General features: G+C 45.7%; 1 protein-coding gene across 1 annotated transcript in view; it reads right to left on the bottom strand.

Annotated features, from left to right (window-relative positions):
- lrrc75a (leucine rich repeat containing 75A) overlaps positions 1-26,415 on the bottom strand; it is a 61,049-nt gene that overhangs the window by 15,882 nt on the left and 18,752 nt on the right. Inside the window, exon 2 of the mRNA XM_060848274.1 lies at positions 13,529-13,657. Within this exon, the coding sequence (XP_060704257.1) occupies positions 13,529-13,657 (129 nt within the window). The remainder of the gene's footprint in view (positions 1-13,528; positions 13,658-26,415) is intronic.

Here is a 26,415-nt window from a genome sequence, read left to right on the forward strand (position 1 = left end):
GTGTTTGTGGGAGTTTGCTGTATACAAGTTGGCTGTCACATTCCTTCATTGTAAAACAAGGGTACTTCTGAAGGATTTGCTATACACACAGACTGCCCGTAACTGATGAAACTGGGCAGTATTCACTTTGAACCTGACCCAATGAAGGGGGGACAAAGAGTGCTCCTGGGTTAGGAAGGCCTTTCCTGTCCCAGACAGCCTTACAAAGCCTAATCTGAGAGAGAGCTGTACAGTTTATACACTCCGACACCACAATAAGGAGGGATTCAGCCCATCCTGTTGTGCTGCTCCTGAAAGAGTTCTCTGTGATACTCCAATTCCCTTGCTTTTTTCCCATAACCCTATCAATTTCTTATTTTTAAGCGTTTATTGAATTCCCTTTTTAGTGATTCTGCACATTCCAAATCACCATGACTAGTTTCATAAAAAAATATAATCCCTACATCTCCATCTGGTCATTTGTCCTCAATCCTTATCCTCTGGTTCCTGACCCCCCACTGACTGGGATAAGATTCCTCCTTAAGTTCTCTGTCAAAAACCCTCACCCTTTTGAACACCTTGGTTAATTCTTCTCTTCTATCTGAAGGTGAATAATCCCAGCCCCTCCAGAGTCTCCAGGTGACTTTACACCCTCATCTCTGAGTGCCCTGAAAATATAAATTCATTCACAGAGTAAGCTCAGATCCATGAAACTGGGTGTGAGCTAATTGCAGGGGATTGCAATTGCTTTGGTCTATAGTTCAGAACAGAGAGCTGTCTTATCACAGCGACATGATAACATCAGCTGGTTTGGATCTCAAAATGACTCTTTGCTGCTAGGCTTTATGCAAATTATCCAGCTCTCACTGGTGGAGTTTAGAGTTCTGGAAAATAGGCAGCTTGCTCTGTTAAACCAGCTCTCCACAAATTAACCAAAATTTTATGTTTTCAAGAGTTTCACCTTGGGGAGTCTCTGCGACCACACTCACAGACCTGACTGCTCTCGGTTTTATTTAAGAAATCCTGCTGATAACTTTTGCAATGCCCTTAGGGTCTCACACAGACTCCAAGGAGTTGTGTTGCTCTGTTTGGCCTGAGTCTAAACAGACATTTTGATAAAATTCTTCAGATACTCAATGTTCCCCAGAGAGTTAACCATCTCTCCGACAACACTGCCTGCAATTCTGACCACATCATAAAACATTCACAAATGTAATTAACCTTTATTATGCTGAATAAATGTGACTCTGTACAGTTACATAAAGGGTGACTCTTACCATAAATAAACGGCACTACACAGACACACACAAAGACACAGACACACACACCCTTTCTCATACATAAGCTCTCTCTCATATGCTCACACTCACACCCACACATGTACCCTCTCACAGACTTATACCCCTTTCCAATCACACTCACACACACACTCTCTCACAGACACTCATAATACTTCCCCCACCCCCCACCCCACCCCCATCCTCCCAACTCACACAGCCAAATATAAGTTTGTGGGGTGAATTTGGACTTGCAGAATTACATTTTATTTTGCTCAAGAACTGCATGAATCCACGTAAGATTCTGTAAATCCCTTTTTTATATTAGAATCAGTCTGACCATTGGGGCACAGACAGCCTCACACAGGGAGCTCACACCTTCAACACATTATCTGGGCCAACATGGTATCTCTTGGTAAAGCTCACTGGAGAATGTAACTCTTTAAAAAAAAAGCTCTGGGATTTACGTATGAAAGAACTGAAACTAACAAAATCATTCTAAAAGATGAGAAACTTAACAAACAATCCAGGTCTTTTTTAAAATATAATTTCAGTTGCAACACACTGTAAACCTTTGCAATAAATTCTGTGTCTTACGATCTTATTCTCCACAACCACCTGATGAAGGAGCAGCGCTCCGAAAGCTAGTGCTTTCAAATAAACCTGTTGTTGTGTGATTTTTAACTTTGTCCACATATAGACAATGATGCTGTAAGGAATAAAGCAGCCCATCCATCAACTTTGACACTGCTCCCTTCATCACCAACACACAGTGGGAGCTGTTTTTGTCTATTCATTCCCGGGATGTGGCCGTCCACTGGCCAGGCCAGAATTTATTGCCCATCTGTAATTGAGCAAAGGGCAATTAAGAGTCAACTACATTGCTGGGGATCTGGAGTCACATGCAGGCCATAAGGTCAGCAGCTTCCTTTCCTTCAGTTTTTCTGACAATCAACAACAGTTTCTTGGTCATTAATTCCAGATTTTTGTTGAACCCAGGCCCCCAGAACGTTGCCTCAGTTTCTGGATTAATAGTTCTAGTCGTAAGCACTCGGACAATGCCTAGAGGAACAAAGGTACATGGGAACATCCACCATCTGCAAGTTCCCCTCTAAGCCACTCACCACCCTGACTTGGAAATATATCAGTGTGTCAAAATCCTGGAATGCCCTCCCTAATAACATTGTGGGTATCTACATACAATAAAGTCTGGGCAGCTCACCATCAGGGGCAATTAGGGACAGACAAAAACACTAGCCCATCCAGCGATGCCCACATCCCCTGAACATCATCATGAGGACAAGGAACCAAAAGCTTGGTCAATGAGATAGGTCTGAAGGAGCATCTTTAAGGACATAGAGGCTGAAGTTTCGAGGTGATATTCCAGAACTTAGGGCTGTGGCCAGGAAGGATGTTGGAGATAAATTCATTACTAGATGTCAGATACACAGTCCACCGATTCGAGACGGTGAAGGGATTTGGAGAGGTGACCTCAACCTGGAATGATTAAAATACAAACTGATGCTGTGGTTTCCAATAAAGCCTCTAATGTTAACCATTAATCTTCATGAAAGGGAAAATCATTGTCAACTTTGATAAGAAATTAATCTAGGGACTAAAAACAGTGAGTCGTGGTAAATGGTTGTCTTTGAGACTAGTATTCTCTATGGGTCAGTGGTACGGCCACTGCCTTTTCTCATGACTGACTTGGGTCTTGGGAAAAGTCAAGATTAGAGAGTGGTGCTGGAAAATCACAGCAGGTCTGGAAGCATCCGAAAGAGCAGGAAAATCGACATTTCGGGCATAAGCCCTTCATCAGGAATGAGGCTGGAGATATAAAGTCTTGGGAGACAGAGTAACATTTCAAAATATGTCAATGTAGCAAACTTGAAGGGGTGACACAGTGAGGGTGATACCAATTGACTGCACGATGCTGACAGAACGGACAGACAAGTGGCAGATGGCATTTAATATCGAGAAATGTGAGGTGACTTGTTTTGGAAGAAGGGATGGGAAGGTTTAGTAGTACAGGTCCACTGAGCATGCACGGGCAGGACTTTGGTTGCGTGTGTGTTAATTTTTAATGATGCTGTATTGAGAGAGAAGTTATCAATTATTGTAGGATTTTGGCTTCATCAATAGAAACATTGAGTATAGGAGTAGGGAAGTGATGCTGTTCCTTTATAAAGGTTTAGTTAGGCCACAACCAGAATGGTAAACAATGAACAAAGTATAGTACAGCACAGGAATTCACCCTTCAGCTCACCAGGACTACACCTAGACAGTACAAGATGCCTCTGTAAACTAAAAATCTTTTGCCTCTATGCAGTCCATATCTCTCTACTTCCTGTCTATTCATATACCTGTCAAGATGCCTCTTAAACATTACTATCAGGTCACCCCTCAGCCTCTGACATTCAAATGAAAACAAACCAAGTTTACCCAATCTCTCCTCTTGGCTAATATCCTCCAAACCAGGCCACACCCTGGTAAACCATTCTGTATCCTTTCAAAGTTTCTACATCCTCCTGGTAATGTGGCAGCCAGAACTGTACACAATATTCCAAATGTGGCTCAACTAAAGTTCTATACAAGCTGCAACATGACGTGCCAGTTTTTCGACTCTGTGCCCTGACTAATAAAAGCAAGCAAGCCATATGCTTTTTTAACCACCTTATCCACTTGCTTCCAGTTCTGGACACTACACTTTCAAGGATGTAATGATTCTTGAGAGTCTGCAGAGGAAATTTACCAGAATGATTCCTGACGTGGAGGGGTTGCGGGAAGATGACTTTAACTATAAAGTTAGGTTGTCCCTCTTTGCAGCCCAGGAGATTTAAGGGAGATTAGACAGAGGGGTCCAAGATTGACATGCTTTGGATAAAGTAGACAAGGAAGCTCTGTTCCCAGTCACTAACAGCACTAGGGCTGGGAATGTGGTTTATAAACTCGGTTCCCATTCACTAACAGCACTAGGGCTGGGAATGTGGTTTATAAACTTTAAATAACAAATGCAGGAGAACTACGAGAAACAAGTGTTAAAGCAGCAAGTGTTAACGACCTGAAACCTGGTTGGTGGAAACAGGGATGAGTGTTAGATTAGATTAGATTCCCTACAGTGTAGAAACAGGCCCTTCGGCCCAACAGGTCCACACCGACCCTCCGAAGAGTAACCCACCCAGACCCATTCCCCTACATTTACCTCTGACTAATGCACCTAACATTATGGGCAATTTAGCATGGCCAATTCACCTGAGCTGCACATCTTTGGATTGTGGGAGGAAACCGGAGCATCCAGAGGAAACCCACGCAGACACGGGGAGAATGTGCAAACTGCACACAGACAGTCACCGAGACTGGAATCCAAACCTGGGACCCTGGTGCTGTGAGGCAACAGTGCTAACCACTGAACCACCGTGAGTGTTGCTAAAAGACATGTTTCATCTTGTGCTCCTCAGGGCAACTTGCAAGAATACCAATTCACGGGGAAAGCAACATCTGTACTACAGGAGAGGAGATGTTACCAGTTGGCTCTGATGGGTTGCCATACAGAACGGATCAGTTAGGATTGACTGCTGAGGTTTGGTTAGATTGACTCTAGTCAAGGCATTGCCTCAACATGTGGACAAGCAAGCAGCTGCCACCCTGTTTTGTAGAGTGGCAGCTGATACGGTGCATGTACGTATTCTCTCTGGCTGTGAACAATGGGGCTCTGTTTGAACATGTGCCTTTAGTACAAAAAGGTGTGCCACACTGAAACCCCAGCTGGCAATCAAAATTTGGTTCCAGTGTAATTCGTAGCTTATGATTATTTAGCAAGTGCTGTCCAATCACAGAAACAAGTCAAATGTTGAACAGTGTTTTTGTGTTGTGTGAGTGTGGTATGGAGGTTAGTTACAAACAGCTGAAGAGGATATGATCTGCCAATCTTTGGGACGTATGGCCTACCTATCAGGCACCACACTGGCATGGAAATTCAAATGGGAGATTTGACGTTTCGGGCATAAGCCCTTCTTCGGCTTATGCCCGAAATGTCGAATCCCCTGTTCCTTGGATGCTGCCTGACCTGCTGAGCTTTTCCTGCAACACATTTTCAGCTCTGATCTCCAGCATCTGCAGTCCTCACTTTCTCCTGGAAATTCAAATACCATCTTATTGATCATGTGACAGGCAGAATGGCAGCATCTTACTAAAAGTGAGCACCAGTCCTGCTGCTGCATTGTACCAACATGAAACAGCTCGCTTCACCGTAATACACTGTAATAACTGAACAAAACAGGTGATAGGTATTTGTCAGGGCAGTATCTCAATCAATTAGTCAATCTGTCTGAAACAAAGCTTGACAGTTAACTGTCAGTCATTCCAAACCAGTGCATTCTCTATGGCAAAGCCTAAACTAATTTGCCAATCATTTTAAGGGCTATAGGGATGAAGCAGGGAAGTAGGACTGACTGGATTGTTCCACAGAGAATCAGCATACACTCAATGGGCTGAATGGCCTCTTTCTAAGCTGTAAATGACTCTATACCTCTGGGACACTGGATAGATGAGAAATTGGGGGACACCTGGGACAGGTGAGGGGGGATACCACAGGTAATGGTGTGGGAGCAGGAAGAGAGGCCATTGCATCTGACTGTTGGCTGTAATCAGATGGATATGAATGGATGAGTGTTAGATTAGATTAGATTCCCACCAGCTATAGACCAGTGAGTGGGGAGGTGGTGGAGAACGATGCTGTGGTCACTGCGTCAGGCAGGATGGTCAGCTGCAGTATTCACGCTGCAGTGATCAGATGTTTGCAGCAGCTGGAGATTTCTGACATTCCCTAGCCACTGATGTAGCTGTTCAGGAATGTGTCTTCATGTTTAATGCTGGGGATCAGTCTATTTCACAAACTCTCCCAGGGGCGTATGAAAGGAGGCCCAGTGTCTGCACGTTCCAGGAGATTACTCACACTCTCGGGGCGGGAAGGAATTACTAATCAGGGCCAAAGGAAGGTCACATTCATTACCAATCAACTCATCAGTGGACAGTTTAGTAGTTTATTTATGAAACTTAAATTGAGGACTGTGTGTGTGTTTGTATATGTATAATGGCATGTCTCTGACTGTGTCTGTGTACCTCTGTGTGTGTGTCTGTGTACCTCTGTGTGTGTGCACGTGTGTGCGTGTCTGTGTACCTGTGTGTACCTCTGTGTGCGTGTGCGTGTCTGTGTGTTTGTGTGTGTCTGTGTACCTGTGTGTATGTGTGTGTGTGTGTCTGTGTACCTCTGTGTGTGTGTACCTGTGTGTGTGTGTGTGTGTGTGTGTATGTCTGTGTACCTGTGTGTGTGTGTACCTGTGTGTGTGTGTGTCTGTGTACCTCTGTGTGTGTGTACCTGTGTGTGTGTGTACCTGTGTGTGTGTGTGTCTGTGTACCTCTGTGTGTGTGTACCTGTGTGTGTGTGTGTGTGTGTGTGTGTCTGTGTACCTGTGTGTGTGTGTACCTGTGTGTGTGTGTACCTGTGTGTGTGTGTGTCTGTGTACCTCTGTGTGTGTGTACCTGTGTGTGTGTGTGTGTGTGTGTGTGTGTCTGTGTACCTGTGTGTGTGTGTACCTGTGTGTGTGTGTGTCTGTGTACCTGTGTGTGTGTGTACCTGTGTGTGTGTCTGTGTACCTGTGTGTGTGTGTACCTGTGTGTGTGTGTACCTGTGTGTGTGTGTGTCTGTGTACCTGTGTGTGTGTGTACCTGTGTGTGTGTGTGTCTGTGTACCTCTGTGTGTGTGTACCTGTGTGTGTGTGTACCTGTGTACCTCTGTGTGTGTGTACCTGTGTGTGTGTGTGTCTGTGTACCTCTGTGTGTGTGTGTACCTGTGTGTGTGTGTACCTGTGTGTGTGTGTGTCTGTGTACCTCTGTGTGTGTGTACCTGTGTGTGTGTGTGTGTGTACCTCTGTGTGTGTGTACCTGTGTGTGTGTGTGTCTGTGTACCTCTGTGTGTGTGCGCAATAGAGGGGAAATCAGAGGGGGCTGATAATCAGTATCAATTGAACTGTGCCCTTAACTGAAAGAGCAGTCTGAGTGAAACCAGGGCCATCTTGGGAAGAGTGTATAAATGGGGGAAGGGAAGAAGCAGACATTGAGTTTCCTCTCTGTTCTGTCCATCTCTCTCTCTCTTTTCCCATTTGTCCGTCCATTTATCTGTCTGCCTGCCATGGAATCATAAAGCACAGGAGGCCCGTGCCAGCTCTCGGACAGAGTTACTGAGTTCACCCCATACTTCTTGATCTTTTCTCACAGCCCTGAACTCTGTCTTGTTCTCTTCCTCTCCACATCTCTCCCTCTCTAGTTGTGCATATCTCTCTCTCTCTCTCTCTCGCCAGATCTCTCCTTCAAGTGCAGAGCTGAGAGCTTCCACATGTATTACTTTATAACACAGCTGGCTATTGGCCAAGCATTGAGAAGCTCAAGTGCAGCACTTTACCCGATCAGTGGCCTCACAGTAATGAATAATATGAAGCCTGCAGCCAAAGACCATTCCAATGACAGCAGGCATCAACTCATTAACATAGAATTCAGAAAACAGCCAAATCAAAAGGAGATTTTATTCAGAAAGGTACTTTTAATATTTCTTCAGAAGCAAAAAGCTCAAACCCCCAGGTGAACATTACACTGCCTCACAATTGCAACAACCTCCTCTCCATATTTACTTTGATATTCAGCAGTTAATGTCATGATTGCAAATACACAGTAATATCCCACAGCATCGAGGTGATTTACTGCCTGTTCTTCAGTGTAGATTGCAGGAGGAATATTGGCCACACTGCGTCCCTTCAGTTATGTCAGGACAGGAGGAGGCCATTCCAAATCCACGAGAGCTGCTCCCACACAATTAAAGTTTACCCATGCCATAACTCCACTTCCCCATGTTGGGGTCATAGCTCTCAATACACTGAAGCAGAAAGATCCATCAATCTCACTCTTGAACAGTTGAGACAACTGCAGCTTTCCGAGGGGTTCACAGGTTCCTGTCCCCTGTGGGTGAAGCAGTGCTTCCTGACTTGTCCCTGAACAACCAGGTCCTCAGTTAGGTGTAGCCCTTTTTTTGTCACTCCCACTGCTTGCTGTAAGGTATTGCATCTAATCAGTTATTCAGAAACTGCACAATTATTGTGTCAACCTCCCTGTACCTTCAGCAAAGAACTGTAAGAATCTGGAGCAGAGGTAGGTACTGCAGATGCTGGAGATTATAGTCAACATTAGAGTGGTGCTGGAAAAGCACAGGCAGCATCAGGCAGCATCCGAGGAGCAGGAAATCGATGTTTCGGGCAAAACCCCTTCATCAGGAAACCCTTCCAAGAGTGGGCACTTTGGAGGAAGAATAGAGTTGTGGACTATTTTCTAAACAGGGAAGGCTTTAGAAATCTGAAATACAAGAGGAATCCTTGTTCAGGATTATCTTAAGGTTAACATGCAGGTTCAGATGGCAGTTAGGAAGTCCAATGGAATGTTAGCATTAATGTGAGAGGGCTAGAATAAACAGCAGGGATGTACCACCCAGGCTGCTCAAGTCTCTGGTTAGAGCATTTGGAATATTGTGAGCAGTGTTGGGCCCAACATGTGAGGAATGATGAGTTGATGTTGGAGGTGATCCAGAGCAGCTTTATGAAAATGATCACGGTGATGAAGGGCTTATCACATGAGGAGCAGTTAAAGGCTCTGGGTCTATACTTGATGGAGTTAAGAAGGATGGATGGGGGGGGTGGGAATCTAATCGAAACTTACTGAAAACTGAGAAACTTGGATACAGTGCATGCAGAGAAGATGCATTCACCAGTAGACATAAGCTGAAGAAGGGCTTATGCCCGAAACGTCGAATCTCCTGCTCCTTGGATGCTGCCTGACCTGCTGTGCTTTTCCAGCAACATGTTTTCAGCTCTGATCTCCAGCATCTGCAGACCTCACTTTCTCCTTCACCAGTAGACACCTCAGATTGAAGAGACAACTCTTTAGGGCGGAGATGAGGTGGAATTTCTTCAGAGAGGGGTGAATCTGTGAAGCTCATTGCTGCAGAGGGCTGTGAAGGCCGGGTCATTGAGTGTACTTAAGACAGAGACAGATAGATTCTTGATTAGTAAGGGGATCAGGGGTTACAGGGAGAAGGCAGGAGCATGGGATTGAGCAACATACTGAATGATTGAATGGCGGAGAAACTCGATGGGCCGAAAGGCCTAATTATATTCCTATGTCCCGTGGACTTATGATCTGACTAACATCTTTCTTTAAGACCCTAGGATCAGGACCACCAGGATCCTGGAGATTCATCAACACACACAGGAACACTTCCCTGGCAAGTGAAACTTTCTGGAGTTCTTCTCTCCCTTTCATTTCCTGATTTACAGTTAATTCCAGGATGTTACGTGTATCTTCTGTAGTGAAGACTGATGCAAAATCTCTGTTTCATCTGCCATCTCACTTTCCATTGCTAATGTCCGAGACTCACTTTCCATAAGTCCAGTGCTTGTTTTATTAACTTATTTAGAATATCTAGAAAACTTTATTTGTTTGCCATACTTCTAGCCAACTAGCTCTTGTACTCTATTTCTCCCCCCTCTTAATAACCTTAAATTTCATCCTATCGTAAATTTTTCTAGTTCATTTAAGTTTTAGCAGGTGCTAATCCTCCCCTTAGAATTTGGGGGCAGCTTTGGGGGTGGCACGGTGGCTCGGTGATTAGCATTGCTGCACTCTAGCGCCAGGCACCCAGGTTCGATTCCAGCCTCGGATTGTCTGTGTGGAGTTTGCACATTCTCCCCGTGTCTGTGTGAGTTTCCTCTGGGTGCTCTGGTTTCCTCCCACAGTCCAAAGATGTGCAGGTTAAGGTGGATTGGCCATGGGAACATCTCGTGTGAGGTTACAGGGATGGGGTGGGTATGGGGGGGAATGGTGTTTGGAGAGTTGGTGAAGAACTGATGGATCAAATGGCCACAATTTGCACTGTAGGGATTCTATCATTCTGTAAATGTTTTATCCTCATTGTAATGTATGTGTTCTATTCTGAAATACCCTCATAGCCTTTGAATCTAGTTAGCTTTCAATCTGATTTACCAGGTCATTTCAGATGGCTCTACTTTCATGCCCTTTCTTAAAGTTGAAAATACTAACCTTGGGCCCAGTCTTCTCTCCCTCAAACTGAATATAAAATTCAATCATATTACAATTGCTGCTACTAGGGTGCACTTTCATGATGGGGATGTAAAAGCAAACCTATCCCATTGCACAATACCAGCTCCAGTGTTTAGATTAGAGTGGTGCTGGAAAAGCACAGCAGTTCAGGCAGCATCCGAGGAATTCCTGACGAAGGGCTTTTGCCCGAAACATTAATTTTACTGCTCCTCGGATGCTGCCTGAACTGCTGTGCTTTTCCAGCACCACTCTAATCTCGACTCTGGTTTCCAGCATCTGCAGTCATTGTTTTTATCTAGTTGACAATACCAACTCCAGTCCAGCCTGTTTTCTGATTGGTTCCAGAGTTTGCTATTCCAAGTTCCTCACCTCAGCCACCTTTACCCACCTGATTGTTCCAGTCTATGTAGAACATAGAAAAGTACAGCACAGACAAGCCCTTCAGCCCTTGATGTTGTGCTGGCCTTTTATCCTACTCTAAGATCAGACTAACCCACATCCCCTTCATTGTACTATCTTCCATGTGCCTATCCAAGAGTCACTTAAATGTCCCTAATGTATCTGACTCGACTACCACTACTGGCAATACATTCCACACACCCACCACTCTCTGTGTAATGAACCTACCTCTGACATCTCCCCGAAACCTTCCTCCAATCACCTTAAAATTATACCCTCTCATCATTGACATTTATGCCATAGGAAAATGTCTCTGGCTATCCACCCTGTCTATGCCTCTCATCATCCTGTTCACCTCGATCAAGTCACCTCTCATCCTTCCTCACTCCAATGAGAAAAGCCCTAGCCCCCTCCACCTTTCTTCATAAGACATGTCCTCCAGTCCGGACAGCGTCCTGGTAAATCTCCTCTGCACCCTCTCTAAAGCTTCCACATCCTTCCTATAATGAGGTGACCAGAACTGAGCACAATATTCCTAGTGTGGGTCTAACCAGGGCTCTATAGAGCTGCAGTATAACCTCGCGGCTCTTAAACTCAACTCCTCTGCTAGTGAAAGTCAACGCACCATACACTTTCTTATCAACATTATCATCTTAGGTGACAACTTTGAGGGATCTATGGATATGGATCCCAAGATCCCTCTGTTCCTCCACACTGATAAGAATCCTGCCTTTAACCCTGTATTCTGTATTCAAATTTGACCTTCCAAAGTGAATGACCTTTTCCAGGTTGAACTCCACCTGCCACTTATCAGCCCAGCTCTGCATCCTGTCAATGTCTTGGTGCAACCTACAACAGCCCTCCACACTATCCACCACTCCACTAACCTTCCTGTCATCAGCAAACTTACTAACCCACCCTTCCACTTCCTTATCCAAGAAATTTATAAAAATCACAAAGAGCAGAGGTCCCGTACCAATCGCTGCTGAACACCACTGGTCACCGAGCTCCAGGCTGAATACTTTCCATCTACTACCACCCTCTGTCTTCTATGGGCCAGCTAATTATGTATCCAGACAGACAGACCTCCCTGAGAGTGGTGCTGGAAAAGCACAGCAGGTCAGGCAGCATTCGAGGAGCAGGAGAGTCGACGTTTTGGGCATAAGGCCTTCATCAGGTTCTTGATGAAGGGCTTATGCCCGAAATGTGGATTCTCCTGCTCCTCGGATGCTGCCTGACCTGCTATGTTTTTCCAGCACCGCACTCTCCTCTGATCTCCTGGACAGGTTTCCCTGTATCCCATGCCTCCTTACTTTCTGAATGAGCCTACCATGGGGAACCGTAACAAATGCTAAAATCCATGTACACCACATCCACTGTTCTATCTTCATCAATGTGCTTTGTCAAATCCTCAAAGAATTCAATAAGGTTTGTGAGGCATGACCTGCTTCTCACAAAGCCATGCTGACTATCTCAAATCAAACTATGGCTTTCCAAGTAATCATAAATCCTGTCTCTCAGAATTCTCTCCAATACTCTGCCCACCACTGATGTAAGACTGACTGGTCTGTAACTCCCAGGATTATCCTATTCCCTTTCTTGAACGAGGGAATAACATTTGCCACCCTCCAATCATCTGGTACTACTGCAGTAGACAGTGAGGAGGCAAAGATCATCGTCAAAGGTGCAGCAATCTCTTCCCTCGCTTCTTGTAGTAACTTTGGGTATATTCCATCTGGCTCAGGGGGTTTATCTGTCCTTATTTTTTATCCTATATATAGTTTCATATCTTCCATTCTCATTGATGTGCCTTTCTGACAATCTCAGGTTAGAGGAATGTCCCAGGGATTAGAATTCGACTGGATGGAGCTCTGAGTAAAACTAAATTAGTTTATGATGTTGGTCCCTCAAGATTAAGAATGCATTCCCTCGCCATGGGTCCCCAGACAGCACCTTCCAAACCCACAACCGTTGCCATCTAGAAGGACAAGGGCAGCAAGTACATGGGAACACCACCCTCTACAAGTTCCCCTCCAAGCCACTAACCATCCTGGCTTGGAAACAGAGCACCATTCCTTCAGTGCTGCTTGGTCAAAAACCTGCAATTCCCTCCCAGAGGGCATTGTGGGACCACTTTCTGAAGGTGGCCATTGCTGCTGAGAAAGCAAAAAACACAAAGTTTCAGACAAGAAACAAACAGAGAGAGAGAAAGAAACTGAGAGCGCGAGAGAGACTGAGACACAGAGAGGGAGGGAGGGAGGGGGAGGGGGAGAGAGAGAGAGAGAGAGAGAGAGATGAGAGACAGTGATTTGAGTTTGGCATGACTGTACAAAGAGAGACACAGAAACACAAACTGAGAGAAAGACAGAAAATGACATTAACACAGAGAAGTCCTTTTTTTTGATGTTGGTTCATAAGCTGATGTTTTAGCTCTTGGAAAGAAAGCAATGGAAGGTCTCTTGGCCTTAGCTCAGCTACTGACAATGCTAGATTGTAGGCAGCTCCCCCTCACCTCTCAAGGTGTGACTGACAAAAATCCCATCTTTATCAAAAGCCACATGTCCTGAGGTTCTGCAATGTGATGGTGAAGCAATCACAGCATTTCACCTCCTCCGCCCAAGGGATGACCCCTCAGTTCAGCTACAGGTTGACTGACAGCTGTGAACTCTGGGTCGTGTTACTCAGCAGTATGAAGAGGGGGAATCCCTTACCGGTTTGGGGCAGTGGATATATCGAGCGAGGCTGATGATCAGGTCGTGAGTGATGGGATCTACCAGATTCCGGAAACTGGCATATCTGCAGAGGACATCATCCAGTGAAGTTGACTCCATTCCTAAATCCTGTAGCAGAACAGACAAAGGAACAGTAAGAAGGGAGATACAGTTATATCATCTCATTCTCAAACTTTGGACATCACAATGAATTTACAGCCATACTTTCTGAAGCGTGTTCATTGTTGGAGATACAGTCATTGATACTGCACAGCGAGCTCCTGGAAACTACAGTCATAGGATCGCTGTGTGATTTCAGCTCAGAAAAAGGCCATTCACTCCATGATGTCTGTACTAGTTTAATGCAACAGCAACTCAGCCAATCCCGTTCCACTATCTTTCCCAGTAGTCAATGTCTTGATCATCCATTTTAATCAATGTTGCTCAGTCCTGTACCCCCCCTCTGACACGATAACTCTCCACGATCACTGGATTCCTTCAGTTCTGGCCTTTGTGTGTCGTTGCTTTTCCTTGCTCTAGTTTTGAAACATCCTCACAATAACTTTGGGTGGCACGTTGGCACAGTGGTTAGCACTGCTGCCTCACAGCGCCAGAAACCTGGGTTCAATTCCCGCCTCAGGCGACTGACTGTGTGGAGTTTGCACATTCTCCCCGTGTCTGTGTGAGTTTCCTCCGGGTGCTCCGGTTTCCTCCCACAGTCCAAAGATGTGCAGGTTAGGTGAATTGGCCATGCTAAATTGCCCTAGTGTTAGGTAAAAGGGGTAAATGTAGGGGAATGGGTGGGTTGCGCTTCGGCGGGTCAGTGTGGACTTGTTGGGCCGAAAGGCCTGTTTCCACACTGTAAGTAATCTAATCTAATCTAATCTAAAGAAAACTTTCTGAATCAGACTCTGATCTTCTAAGGCAAGTCTTTAAAACCTACTGAGGGAATGCTGCACTGTCAGAGCGTCAGTCCTGAAGGAGCGACAATACTGAGGGAATGCTGCAATGTTATAGCATCACTCCCGAAGGAGCGACAATACTGAGGGAACGCTGTACTGTCACAGCGTCAGTCCTGAAGGAGCGACAGTACTGAGGGAACGCTGCACTGTCACAGCGTCAGTCTTGAAGGAGTGATAATACTGAGGGAATGCTGCACTATTAGAATACAAGGACATAAGAAATAGGAGCAGGAATGAGGCATTCCTCTCAACATCTCCCCTTTCAAGCCCCCTCAGAATCTTGTATCTTCACTGAGGTCACCTTCATTGTTCAAAACTCCGGTGAATACAGGTTGAACCTGTTTAGCTGTTCCTGATAAATCAGCTCTTTCATCCCAGGAACCAGCTGAGTGAATCTCTTTGAACTGCCTTCAGTGTCAATCGATCCTTTCTTGAAAACTATATACGCTCCCGGCACAGCTCACCAACACCCTGTCTGTAATAGTGCTTCACCCATTTTAAAGTCCAACCCCTAGGAATAAAAGACAAAAGTCCACTTGCCTTCTCAATTACCGGCTGCACCTGCAAGCTTTGTGTTTGAGGTGTGAGAAAGCCCAGAGGCCTCGATGCTGCACCGTTTTGGAGTCTCTCTCCATTTACATAATAGTTTGCCTTTTGGTTCTTCTCACCAAGTGCTTTACCTCACACTTTCTGACATTTAACTCCACCTGCAACATTTTTTTTCCTTCTCACTCAACCCATCTATATCCCTCAACACCAGGTTATAGTCCGAGTAAAAAATTAGGTCTGCAGATGCTGGAGATCACAGCTGCAAATGTGTTGCTGGTCAAAGCACAGCAGGCCAGGCAGCATCATTTGGAAGCACTCACTTTCGGAGCGTTGCTCCTTCATCAGGTGGTTGTGGAGAATAAGATTGTAAGACAGAATTTATAGCAAAAGTTTACTGTGTGATGTAACTGAGATTACATATTGAAAAAGAATTCGTGGGGTGAATTTGTACTTGCAGAGTTACATTGTACTTTGCTCAAAAACTGCACGAATTTATGTAAAACTCTGTTATCTCACTTTTTAGATCAGAATCAATCTAAACATCATGGCATAGACAGAGAACACAGGGGGCCAACACCTTCAGCATATTGTCTCGCTATCACCGTTGTTAACAGCTAACCCGAGAATGCAACTTTTTAAAAAAGGTTTTGTGATTTACACATGAAAGAAGTGAAACCAACATGGTCATGCTAAAAGATGAGAGACGTAACAGATAATCAAGGTTTTTTCATTGTATAATCTCAGTTACATCACACTGTAAATCTTTGCTATAAATTGTGTCTTACAATCTTATTCTCCACAACCACCTGATGAAGGAGTGTCGCTCCTAAAGCTAGTGCCTCCAATTAAACCTGTTGGACTATAACCTGGTGTTGTGTGATCTTTAACTTTGTACATCCCAGTCCAACACAGACGACTCCAAATCATATCTATATCCCCTTGTACTTTACTTACATCCTCACCACAACATGCTCCCCACCTATTTTTTACATCATCAGCAAATTTACATACATTACACTCTGCCTCTCCTCTTGTGTTCGGAATACAGATAACACTAGTACGGATCCTCCTGGCTCTGCACAGAAAAAAGACCCATTAATCTGGATTCTCTGCCTTCTGTGTTAACGAATCCTCACTCCATGCTCATACTTACCCCCAATATCGTGAACTCCCACCTTGTGCAATAACTTCATATGGCACCTTATGGAAATGCCTTTTGGAAATTCAAATACATTATATCCACTTTATCAACTCAGCATGTATCTTTAAAGAACTTGTCTGGCAAATTTGTCAAACATGATTTCCCTTTCACAAAACAATATTGACTGTGTTTAATTGTTTTAAGTTTTTCTAAATGACCGCTATTTCTTCCTTACCAATGGATTCCAGCATTTTCCCAATGATAGATGTTAGACTAATTGGCCGAATGTTTCCTGCTTTCTCTCTCTCACTCTTCTTAAATAAGGCAGCACACCGCATTCGCAGTTTTCTAAGCTGCTTGTGTTAGGTACTTTACCTGGAGATTCTTAAACACTTGATGTAACTGCAACATGCCAACTTCTGTGAACAGCCAAAATTTTAAGTACAACTTGGAGAAACCCTTAACACACTTTGCAGTGCCAAGTGATTGCCCAGAACAAAAGAAATATCCTTCCTTTATGCAAGTCAGTAACGCTGACAAGATAACTCCCAGCCATTGCCCCACAGTCACATGGCACTCAAGCCACAATGCAGTGATCGCATCATTTCCAGAGATAATGTCATTAAATCATTCCTTAATGACAAGACCAAGTGTAAATTGTATTTTCTTGTAACTGTAGGGTGTGGGCAGAATTTTAACTGCAATGTTCTGACTGATTCTGAATGGGGAATGACGGCTCAGAATGGCAAAAGGTGGGAATGTAAATTCCTTACATTCTACCTGTAGACAGAGAAATACCACCCAACCCCTGGGACATCCAATCTTCTGCAGGCCAGTAGAGCAAATTAACCCTTTAATATCTCACTGGAACCATCCCAGAATCCAGTTAGGAATATTTTGACCAATGCCTCCACTCTCTCTGCAGCCACTTGATTTAAAACCCTTGGATGGAGGCCGTCAGATCCTGACAATTGTCTGTCATTAGTCCCATTATGTTTGTCAAATACACAGGAGCGCCGCACTGTTAGAGGGTCAGTACTGAGGGAGTGCCACACTGTTGGAGGGTCAGTACTGAGGGAGTGCCACACTGTTGGAGGGACAGTCCTGATGGAACGGTGCATTGTCGGAGGGTCAATATTGATGGAATACCGCACTGTCAAAGGGTCAATATTGAGGGAGTGCCACGCTGTTGGAGGGTCAGTGCTGAGGGAGCACCGCACCATCATACTGACAGTGGGGGGTGAAATCTCTGCTGAGCTTCTCTTTATATGTTAATAATTCAACAGTGTGGCTTCTAATTTCAAAGCCAGATCAGAACTGTTGCACAAACAGGAAATCAAAGGAGATGTGTAAGTACCCCAGCCGCTAATCGTTAGACTAATTGCTGGTCCTCAGGTGTGCAGTTTCCATCTTTTAATTTCCCAGGGGTTTTTGTACAGTGAGGAAAACGTGCAGCCACACCCCATGGATGTGAGGAAGGAAAGGATGGCCTTCAGCAGTGTACACCACACATTCAGGTAAAAACAATGACGGCAGATGCTGGAAACCAGATTCTGGATCAGTGGTGCTGGAAGAGCACAGCAGTTCAGGCAGCATCCGAGGAGCAGTGAAATCGACGTTTCGGGCAAAAGCCTTTAATCAGGAATAAAGGCAGTGAGCCTGAAGCGTGGAGAGATAAGCTAGAGGAGGGTGGGGCTGGGAGAAAGTAGCATAGAGTACAATGGGTGAGTGGGGGAGGGGATGAAGATGACAGGCCAGGGAGAAGAGGGTGGAGTGGATAGGTGGAAAAGGAGATAGACAGGTAGGACAAGTCCGGACAAGTCATGGGGACAGTGCTGAGCTGGAAGTTGATGAATTGCTCAACCTCCTCACGGGAGCACGAGGTGGCGCCAATGCAGTCATCAATGTAGCGGAGGAAGAGGTGGGGAGTGGTGTTTCCCTAGCTCCCAACGCCTCATCTTCACCATGGATATCCATTCCCTCTACACTCCATCCGCCATGACCAGGGCCTCCAAGCCCTCCGTTTTTTCCTCTCTAGACGTCCCCAACAGTACCCTTCCACCAACACTCTCATTCGTTTGGCCGAACTGGTCCTCACCCTTAATAATTTCCCCTTTGAATCCTCCCACTTCCTCCAGACCAAAGGGGTAGCCATGGGCACACGTATGGGCCCCAGCTATGCCTGACTCTTTGTTGGCTACGTAGAACAGTTGATCTTCCGTAATTACACCAGCACCACTCCCCACCTCTTCCTCCGCTACATTGATGACTGCATTGGCGCCACCTCATGCTCCTGCGAGGAGGTTGAGCAATTCATCAACTTCACCAACACATTCCACCCTGACCTTAAATTTACCTGGACCATCTCTGACACCTCCCTCCCCTTCCTGGACCTCTCCATCTCCATTAATGACGACCGACTTGACACTGACATTTTTTACAAACCCACCGACTCCCACAGCTACCTGGATTACACCTCTTCCCACCCTATCTCCTGTAAAAATGCCATCCCGTATTCCCAATTCCTCCGCCTCTGCCGTATCTGCTCCCAGGAGGACCAGTTCCACCATAGAACACACCAGATGGCCTCCTTCTTTAGAGATCGCAATTTCCCTTCCCACATAGTTAAAGATGCCCTCCAGCGCATCCAGTCCTCATCCCACACCTCCGCCCTCAGACCCCACCCCTCCAACCGTAACAAGGACAGAACCCCCCCGGTGCTCACATTCCACCCTACCAACCTACGCATAAACCAAATCATCCGCCGACATTTCCACCACCTCCAAACAGACCCCACCAGCAGGGATATATTTCCCTCCCCACCCCTTTCCACCTTCCGCAAAGACTGATCCTTCCGTGACTACCTGGTCAGGTCCACGCCCCCCTACAACCCACCCTCCCATCCTGGCACCTTCCCCTGCCACCGCAGGAACTATAAAACCTGTACCCACACCTCCTCCCTCACCTCCATCCAAGGCCCTAAAGGAGCCTTCCACATCCATCAAAGTTTTACCTGCACATCCACCAATATCATTTATTGTATCCGTTGCTCCCGATGCGGTCTCCTCTACATTGGGGAGACTGGACGCCTCCTAGCAGAGCGCTTTAGGGAACATCTCCGGGACACCCACACCAATCAACCACACCGCCCCGTGGCCAAACATTTCAACTCCCCCTCCCACTCTGCCGAGACATGGAGGTCCTGGGCCTCCTTTACCGCCGCTCCCTCACCACTGGACGCCTGGAGGAAGAACGCCTCATCTTCCGCCTCGGAACACTTCAACCCCAGGGCAACAGTTTCCTCATTTCCCCTTCCCCCACCTCACCCTAGTTCCAAACTTCCAGCTCAGCACTGTCCCCATGACTTGTCCGACCTGCCTATCTTCTTTTCCACCTATCCACTCCACCCTCCTCTCTGACCTATCACCTTCATCCCCTTCCCCACTCACCCATTGTACTCTATGCTACTTTCTCCCCACCTCCACCCCCCTCTAGCTTATCTCTCCACACTTCAGGCTCACTGCCTTTATTCCTGATAAAGGGCTTTTGCCCGAAACGTCGATTTCGCTGCTTGTTGGATGCTGCCTGAACTGCTGTGCTCTTCCAGCACCACTGATCCAGAATACACCACATATTCAGCCTGGGGTTAAACGGTTACATCCTAAGGATGGGTTCCATAACTTGTGAACCCTCAAATCACGAAGACCTGACTGTGGAATTTAAAACAATGTTTTCTGGGTCAGTAGGTATCCACAAGGAGGGAGAGAACCTTACCAGCTAAGCCAGGTCAGTCAGGGGGATGTCACAGAGCACTTTCTCACACAAAGAAAATATGAAGCACTGTCCCTGTTATAATCACCAAATTCCCCACTATTAACATCCTGCGGGTTACCATTGTCTAGACACTTAACTGGACTCGTCACATAAACACAGCGGCTACAAGAGCAGGTCAGAGGCTCGGAATACCGCGGCAAGTAACTCACCCCCTGATTCCCCAAAACATATCCCACCATCTACAAGGTTCCTGATGAAGGGCTTATGCTCGGAACGTCGAATTCCCTATTCCTGAGATGCTGCCTGACCTGCTGTGCTTTAACCGGCAACACATTTTCAGCTGTAATCTCCAGCATCTGCAGACCTCATTTTTTACCATCTACAAGGCACAAGTCAGGAGGGTGATGGAATACTCCCCACTTGCCCTGGATGGGGGCAGCTCCAACAACACTCAGGAAGCTCGACACCATCCAGGATAAAACAGCCGCTTGACTGGCACCACATCCACAACCATCCCCTCCCTCCCCCACCCACACTCAGTAGCAGCAGTGTGTACCATCTACAAGACGCACTGCACACCAAAGACCCTCACACAACACTTTCCAAACCCACCACAACTTCCATCTAGAAGGACAAGGGCTGCAGATGCATGGGAACACCACCCCTACAAGTTCCTCTCCAAGCCACTCACCATCCTGACTTGGAAATATATCACAGTTCCTTCAATGTCACTGGGTCAAAATCCTGGAATTTCCTCCCTCAGGGACATTGTGGTCAACCCACAGCACATAGACTGCAGCGGGTCAAGAAGGCAGCTCACCACCACCTTCTCAAGTTGCAACTAGGGACAGGCAATAAATGCTGGCCCAGCCAACAACATCTACATAGAGTCATAGTGATGTACAGCAAGGAAACAGCATCCCACAAATGCATTTAGAAAATGGATAATGGTGCTGGGAATCAATTAAACTGTTCAAGATGGAGATAGATACACTTTTGTTGGGCCAGGAAGTCAACAACATGAAGCAATTATGGCGAAAAGAGTTGAGATACAGATTAATTGATGACCCAACAGACTCAAGGGACTGAGTGGCCTCCTGTTCCTAGAATATTTATTCATAATGTTGCACACAGTTGGGAAATTAACCAACAGTCCATTAGCAATCTCAGTAAATAGTACAGCTGAAAGTTTTAGCCTGTTGGTCAAGATGCAGTATTTTCCTGCAATTAACTGTAAATGCTGAGCTGAGAGCCACAGCCCCAAGCCTGTCTGTGTGACATCTGCGCACAGAGGAGAGATGGATATTCCACCAGAGGCTAACAGACTGCATGAATTAATTTAATAAAATAACAGCTGTATAAACAGGAGCAAAAGATTCAATGGTATAGGAAAGGGAAAGACAGAGAGAGAATCCCATGTGCACATATACACTCTCACAGAGACACATACACACACACACACACACACTCTCTCTCGCACAGACACTCTCAAACACTCTCACAGAGACACCCACATACACTCTCGCACTGACACACAATCATACAGACACCCACTCACACAGAACACATCCACATTCACAGACACACACACAGAAACATACAGCCACACACACCCACACACTGGTGAAAGGATAAGACAAAGGGGTGAATGTATAATTTATTGGGTGAGACACTTGTTGTCTCTTTGTTATTTGCCAGGACTGGCTGCAGTCTCTGAAAATGTGGGATTTAAGACTAAGAAACCATACCTTACCGAAGCTGAGAGCAAACTGCTTGGGGATGATGCTGCCATGGCTCTTCAAGAGTAAATCTCTGTAATTATAATAAATGTGACTCTGATGAAGCATTACGAAGGAGTGTGACAGGAAGTGTGACATTTAACACCTTGTTATTATCTTTTAACAGCTTGTGTGATGAAGGGAAATTTCAGTTTCTATCATGCTGTAACATTCCCAGATAGCATCAAAGCTTTTTACAGCCTTTTTTTTCATTCATTCACAGGATGTGAGCTTCCCTGTTTGTTCCAGCATTTATCATCCATCCCTAGTTGCCCCTTGAGAAGGTGGGGGTGAGCTGCCTTCTTGAACCGCTGCAGTCCATGCGCTGTGGGTTGACCCACAATGCCCTTAGGAAGGGAAATCATGGATTTGGAGGGAAACTTGCAGGGGGGTGGTGTTCCCATGTATCTGCTGCCCTTGTTCTTCTAGATGGAAGTGGACGTGGTTTTGGAAGGAGTTGCCTGAGGATCTTTAGTGAATTTCTGCAGTGCATCTTGTAGATGGTACACACTGCTGCTACTGAGCGTTGGTGGGGGAGGAAGCAGATGTTTGTGGATGTGGTGCCAATCAAGTGGCTTCTTTGTCCTGGATGGTGTCAAACTTCTCAAGTGTTGTTGGAGCTGCCCCCATCCAGGTAAGTGGGGAGTATTCTATCACACCCCTGACCTGTCCTTTCTAATGGCCCAGAGACAAACAGTTGAACCAAATCAGCCTTTCCACCACTGTATTTTCAGTACACTAACACTGAACTGTTGATAGCTCCCAATAATTAACCCAATGGTTCCTAACCAGACCTCTGAATAATCAGACCCAGACTTTGTCAATAATTAATTCCGTACACTAGCTTTGGATCTCAAACTCAATACTTATGTTTATTAAAAACAAAATTGAAATTAAACAAGATAATCAGATTAATGTTTATGAGGTGACCAAGAAGATTGATAAAGGCAGAGGAGTTGATGTTGTCTATATGGACTTCCGCGAGGCATTCAAAAAGGTTCTGTATGGGAACTGGTTAGTAAGGTTAGACCACATGGTATTACTGCATGTAAAATTAGCTTGAAGGTAGAAGAGAGAGGGTGGTGGGAGGGGGCTGGAGGCCTGTGACCAGTGGAGTGCCACAAGGATCGGCACTGGGTCCACTGCATTTTGTCATTTATATAAATTATTTGGATGTGAGCATAAGGGGTGGAGTTAGTAAGTTTGCAGATGACACTAAATTAAGTGGTAAAGTGGACAGCAAAGAAGACTATCTCAAAATACAACAGGACCTTGATTTGATGGGCCAGTGGGCTGAAGAGTGGCAAATGGAGTTTAGTTTAGATAAATGTAAAGTGCTACATTTTGGAAAGGTAAATCAGGGTAGTACTTACACACTTAACAGTAGGGTACTGGACATTGTTGCTGAACAAAGAGACCTAGGGATGCAAGTGCATAACTCCTTGAAAGTGGAGCCTCAGTTAAACATAATAATGAAAGTGGTGTTCGATAAGATTGCCTTTATTGGTCAGAGCATTGAGTATAGGAGTTGGGAGGTTGCGTTGCGGCTGTACAGGACATTGGTTTGGCCACTTTGAATAATTGCATGCAATTCTGGTCTCCCTGCTGGAAGAAAGATGTTGTTAAACATGAGAGAGTTGATTTGATTACTTACAGTGTGGAAACAGGCCCTTCGGCCCAACAAGTCCACACCGACCCGCGAAAGCGCGATCCACCCAGACCCATTCCCCTAAGGGCAATTTAGCCTGGCCAATTCACCTAACCTGCATATTTTTGGATTGTGGGAGGAAACCGGAGCACCCGGAGGAAACCCACGCAGACACGGGGAGAATGTGCAAACTCCACACAGAGAGTCGCCTGAGGTGGGAATTGAACCCGGGTCTCTGGCGCTGTGAGGCAGCAGTGCTAACCATTGTGCCACCCATTTGCTAGGATGTTACCAGGGTTGGACGATTTGAGATAGGGGGAGAGGCTGAATAGGCTGGGGCTGTTTTCCCTGGAGCATCAAAGACTGAGGGGTGACCTTATAGTAGTTTATAAAATCATGAGGGTCATGGATAGGATAAATAGACAAGGTTTTTTCCCGGGGATGGGTGAATCCAGAACAGATGGTGTAGGTTCAAGGTGAGAGGGGAAAGATATAAAAAGGACTGAAGGGTAACTTTCACACAGAGGGTGGTACGTGTATGGAATGAGCTGCCAGAGGAAGTGGTGGAGGCTGGTACAATTACAGCATTTAAAAGGCATTTGGATGGGTATGTGAATAGGAAGAGTTTAGAGGGATGTGGGCCAAACGCTGGCAATAGAACTAGATTGATTTAGGATATCTGGTCAGCATGGACAAATTGGATCAAAAGGTCTGTTCCTATGCTGTACGTCTCTATGACTTTATCTGCCATCTGCTTGAACACAGGGTCTCATCCAGACTTGCCAGAACCAATTCTCAGGTACTGATCTCATCAACAGTCAACTCCTGTTATCTACTGAAACAGAATGTTATTCCTGGAGTCACAGCGTCTATATGAATCCTTTTAATCAAGAATTAGCCTGCAATTAGCTTCCAGGCCTGGTCTTATTCCTAAACAAAAGTGGGTTTGGTCTGTTCTCTTCCTTTTACCGTACTCTGCCCCAAGGTCCACAAGTATCCTTACACTATAACCCAAAGCTGAGAAAAGATTAAAAGTCATGAGAAACCAGCAAGGGTTCTAACACTTGTAGATGGTGGACAAACTTTGGGGAGGCAGGAGGTGGTTTAAGTGTGTTTGAGGTGTAGTCACTGTTGTAATATAGGAACCTCAGTGAGCATTTTGAGCATAGCAAGATCCCAAAACAGAACTTTGATAATGATTTTTTTTATATGTTGTTTGAGGGATAAATCTCTGGACCCTGACCAAGGGAGGTACTTCGAGGAGAAAGTGAGGACTGCAGATGCTGGAGATCAGAGCTGAAAATGTGTTGCTGGAAAAGCGCAGCAGGTCAGGCAGCATCCAAGGAACAGGAAATTCGACGTTTCAGGCATAAGCCCTTCTTCATTTGACCTGCTGCGCTTTTCCAGCAACACATTTTCAGCCCTGGGAGGTACTTGCATGGTCTCTATATAATGGCTGTGAGATCTTACATCCAAACTCTGGTGAAGCCAGGAATTGGTCCAAAGGTCAGTGCTACCAACTGAGCAGCATTCCTTCGGTGTCCATACTGGGATTGTGGCACATAATTCTGGAGGGGTTTGAATTCACAGCTTTAAAGGAAGGTGCCATGACTAAACCACTTCAATTCAAAATCACAACATAAAAAACCTGACATTCAGGATGACTGCAGAATTTTATGCGGAGCTGTGTCAAGAGATACAACCTTTCTTCTACAATACTTGGTAGAGATTATAAAATAGATTGGGACTGAGACAAGTGAGGCCAATCATTTTGCTGTAACATTAGCTGCAATGTTAAAATCTGTCCCTGAACATTGTCTGGGGAATGGCTGTATCCTGTAACTGGCTTCATTGCTGAGAGTCAGTGTGACCTGGAGATCTGCTTCACACAAGGACATCGATGGGAAGAAGGGGCCCGGAAAAGTACATTGTGACACTGCAGATACTGTGTGCAGTGTTCTATTAATACACAAACATCCTGGAGCATCTCATTGCAAGATCCCTGTAGACAGGGACAAAGTATTAACGTCATGAGCAAGCAGCATGAAGGCTGTGACGATTTGTCGCCACAGTATGAACACCCAGATGTGTCCTGGTCTATGTTCAGCAGCTGTGGGGTTCTATCCAGCCACAGCGGAGTTTTCTGTCATAAAGAGAAAGATATCCCCGCGAGACTGATGATGAAACTTGGTGATCTTAGACTAAGCCCCACTCTTTACATTTGGACCCTCAGTTTCCTGACCCACAGGCCACAATCAGTGAAGATTGGGGACAATATTTCATCCTCACTAACACTCAACACTGGAGCCCTCCAGGAGTGTGTACGCAGCCCCCTACTGTACTCACTGTATACCCATGACTGTGTCGCCAAATACTAGACTAATGCCATTTACAAGTTTGCTGATGACACCCACCATAGTCAGTTGAATCTCAGATGGTGATGAAACAGACTACAGACGGGAGGTGGCAGACCTGGAAAATGGGACACTGAGAACAACTCCCCTCTCAATGCCAGCAAAACCAAGGAACTCATTATTGATGTTACTCATGGCCCCCTACACATTAACAGCACAGAGTGGAACGAGTGGAGAATGTCAAGCTCCTGGGAGTGGTCATCCACAACAAGCTTTCTTGGACTCTTCATGTGGATGCACTGGTTACAAAGGCCCAACAATATCTCTTCTTCCTCAGGCAGCTGAGGAAATTTGGCATGACGGCGAATATCCTTGCCAACTTTTATAGGTGCACCCTCCAGAGCATTCTGTCTGGATGTATCACTACCTGGTACGGCAACTGTACCATTCAAGATCGGAGACGGTTACAGAGAGTGGGGAACTCGGCCTGGGCAATCACAAAGGCCAACCTCCCATCTACAGAATCCATCTACCAGGCCCCGCCGTCAAGGAAAGGCCACCAGCATTCTCAAAGATCCATCCCACCCTGGCAATGTTTTTCTACAACCTCTACCATCAGGGAGAAGGTACAGAAACCTGAAAACACACACACACACACGCGCTGGTTTTGAAACAGTTTCT

This window comes from Hemiscyllium ocellatum, chromosome 31, assembly GCF_020745735.1.
Source record: "Hemiscyllium ocellatum isolate sHemOce1 chromosome 31, sHemOce1.pat.X.cur, whole genome shotgun sequence".
Taxonomy (NCBI): Eukaryota; Metazoa; Chordata; class Chondrichthyes; order Orectolobiformes; family Hemiscylliidae; genus Hemiscyllium; species Hemiscyllium ocellatum.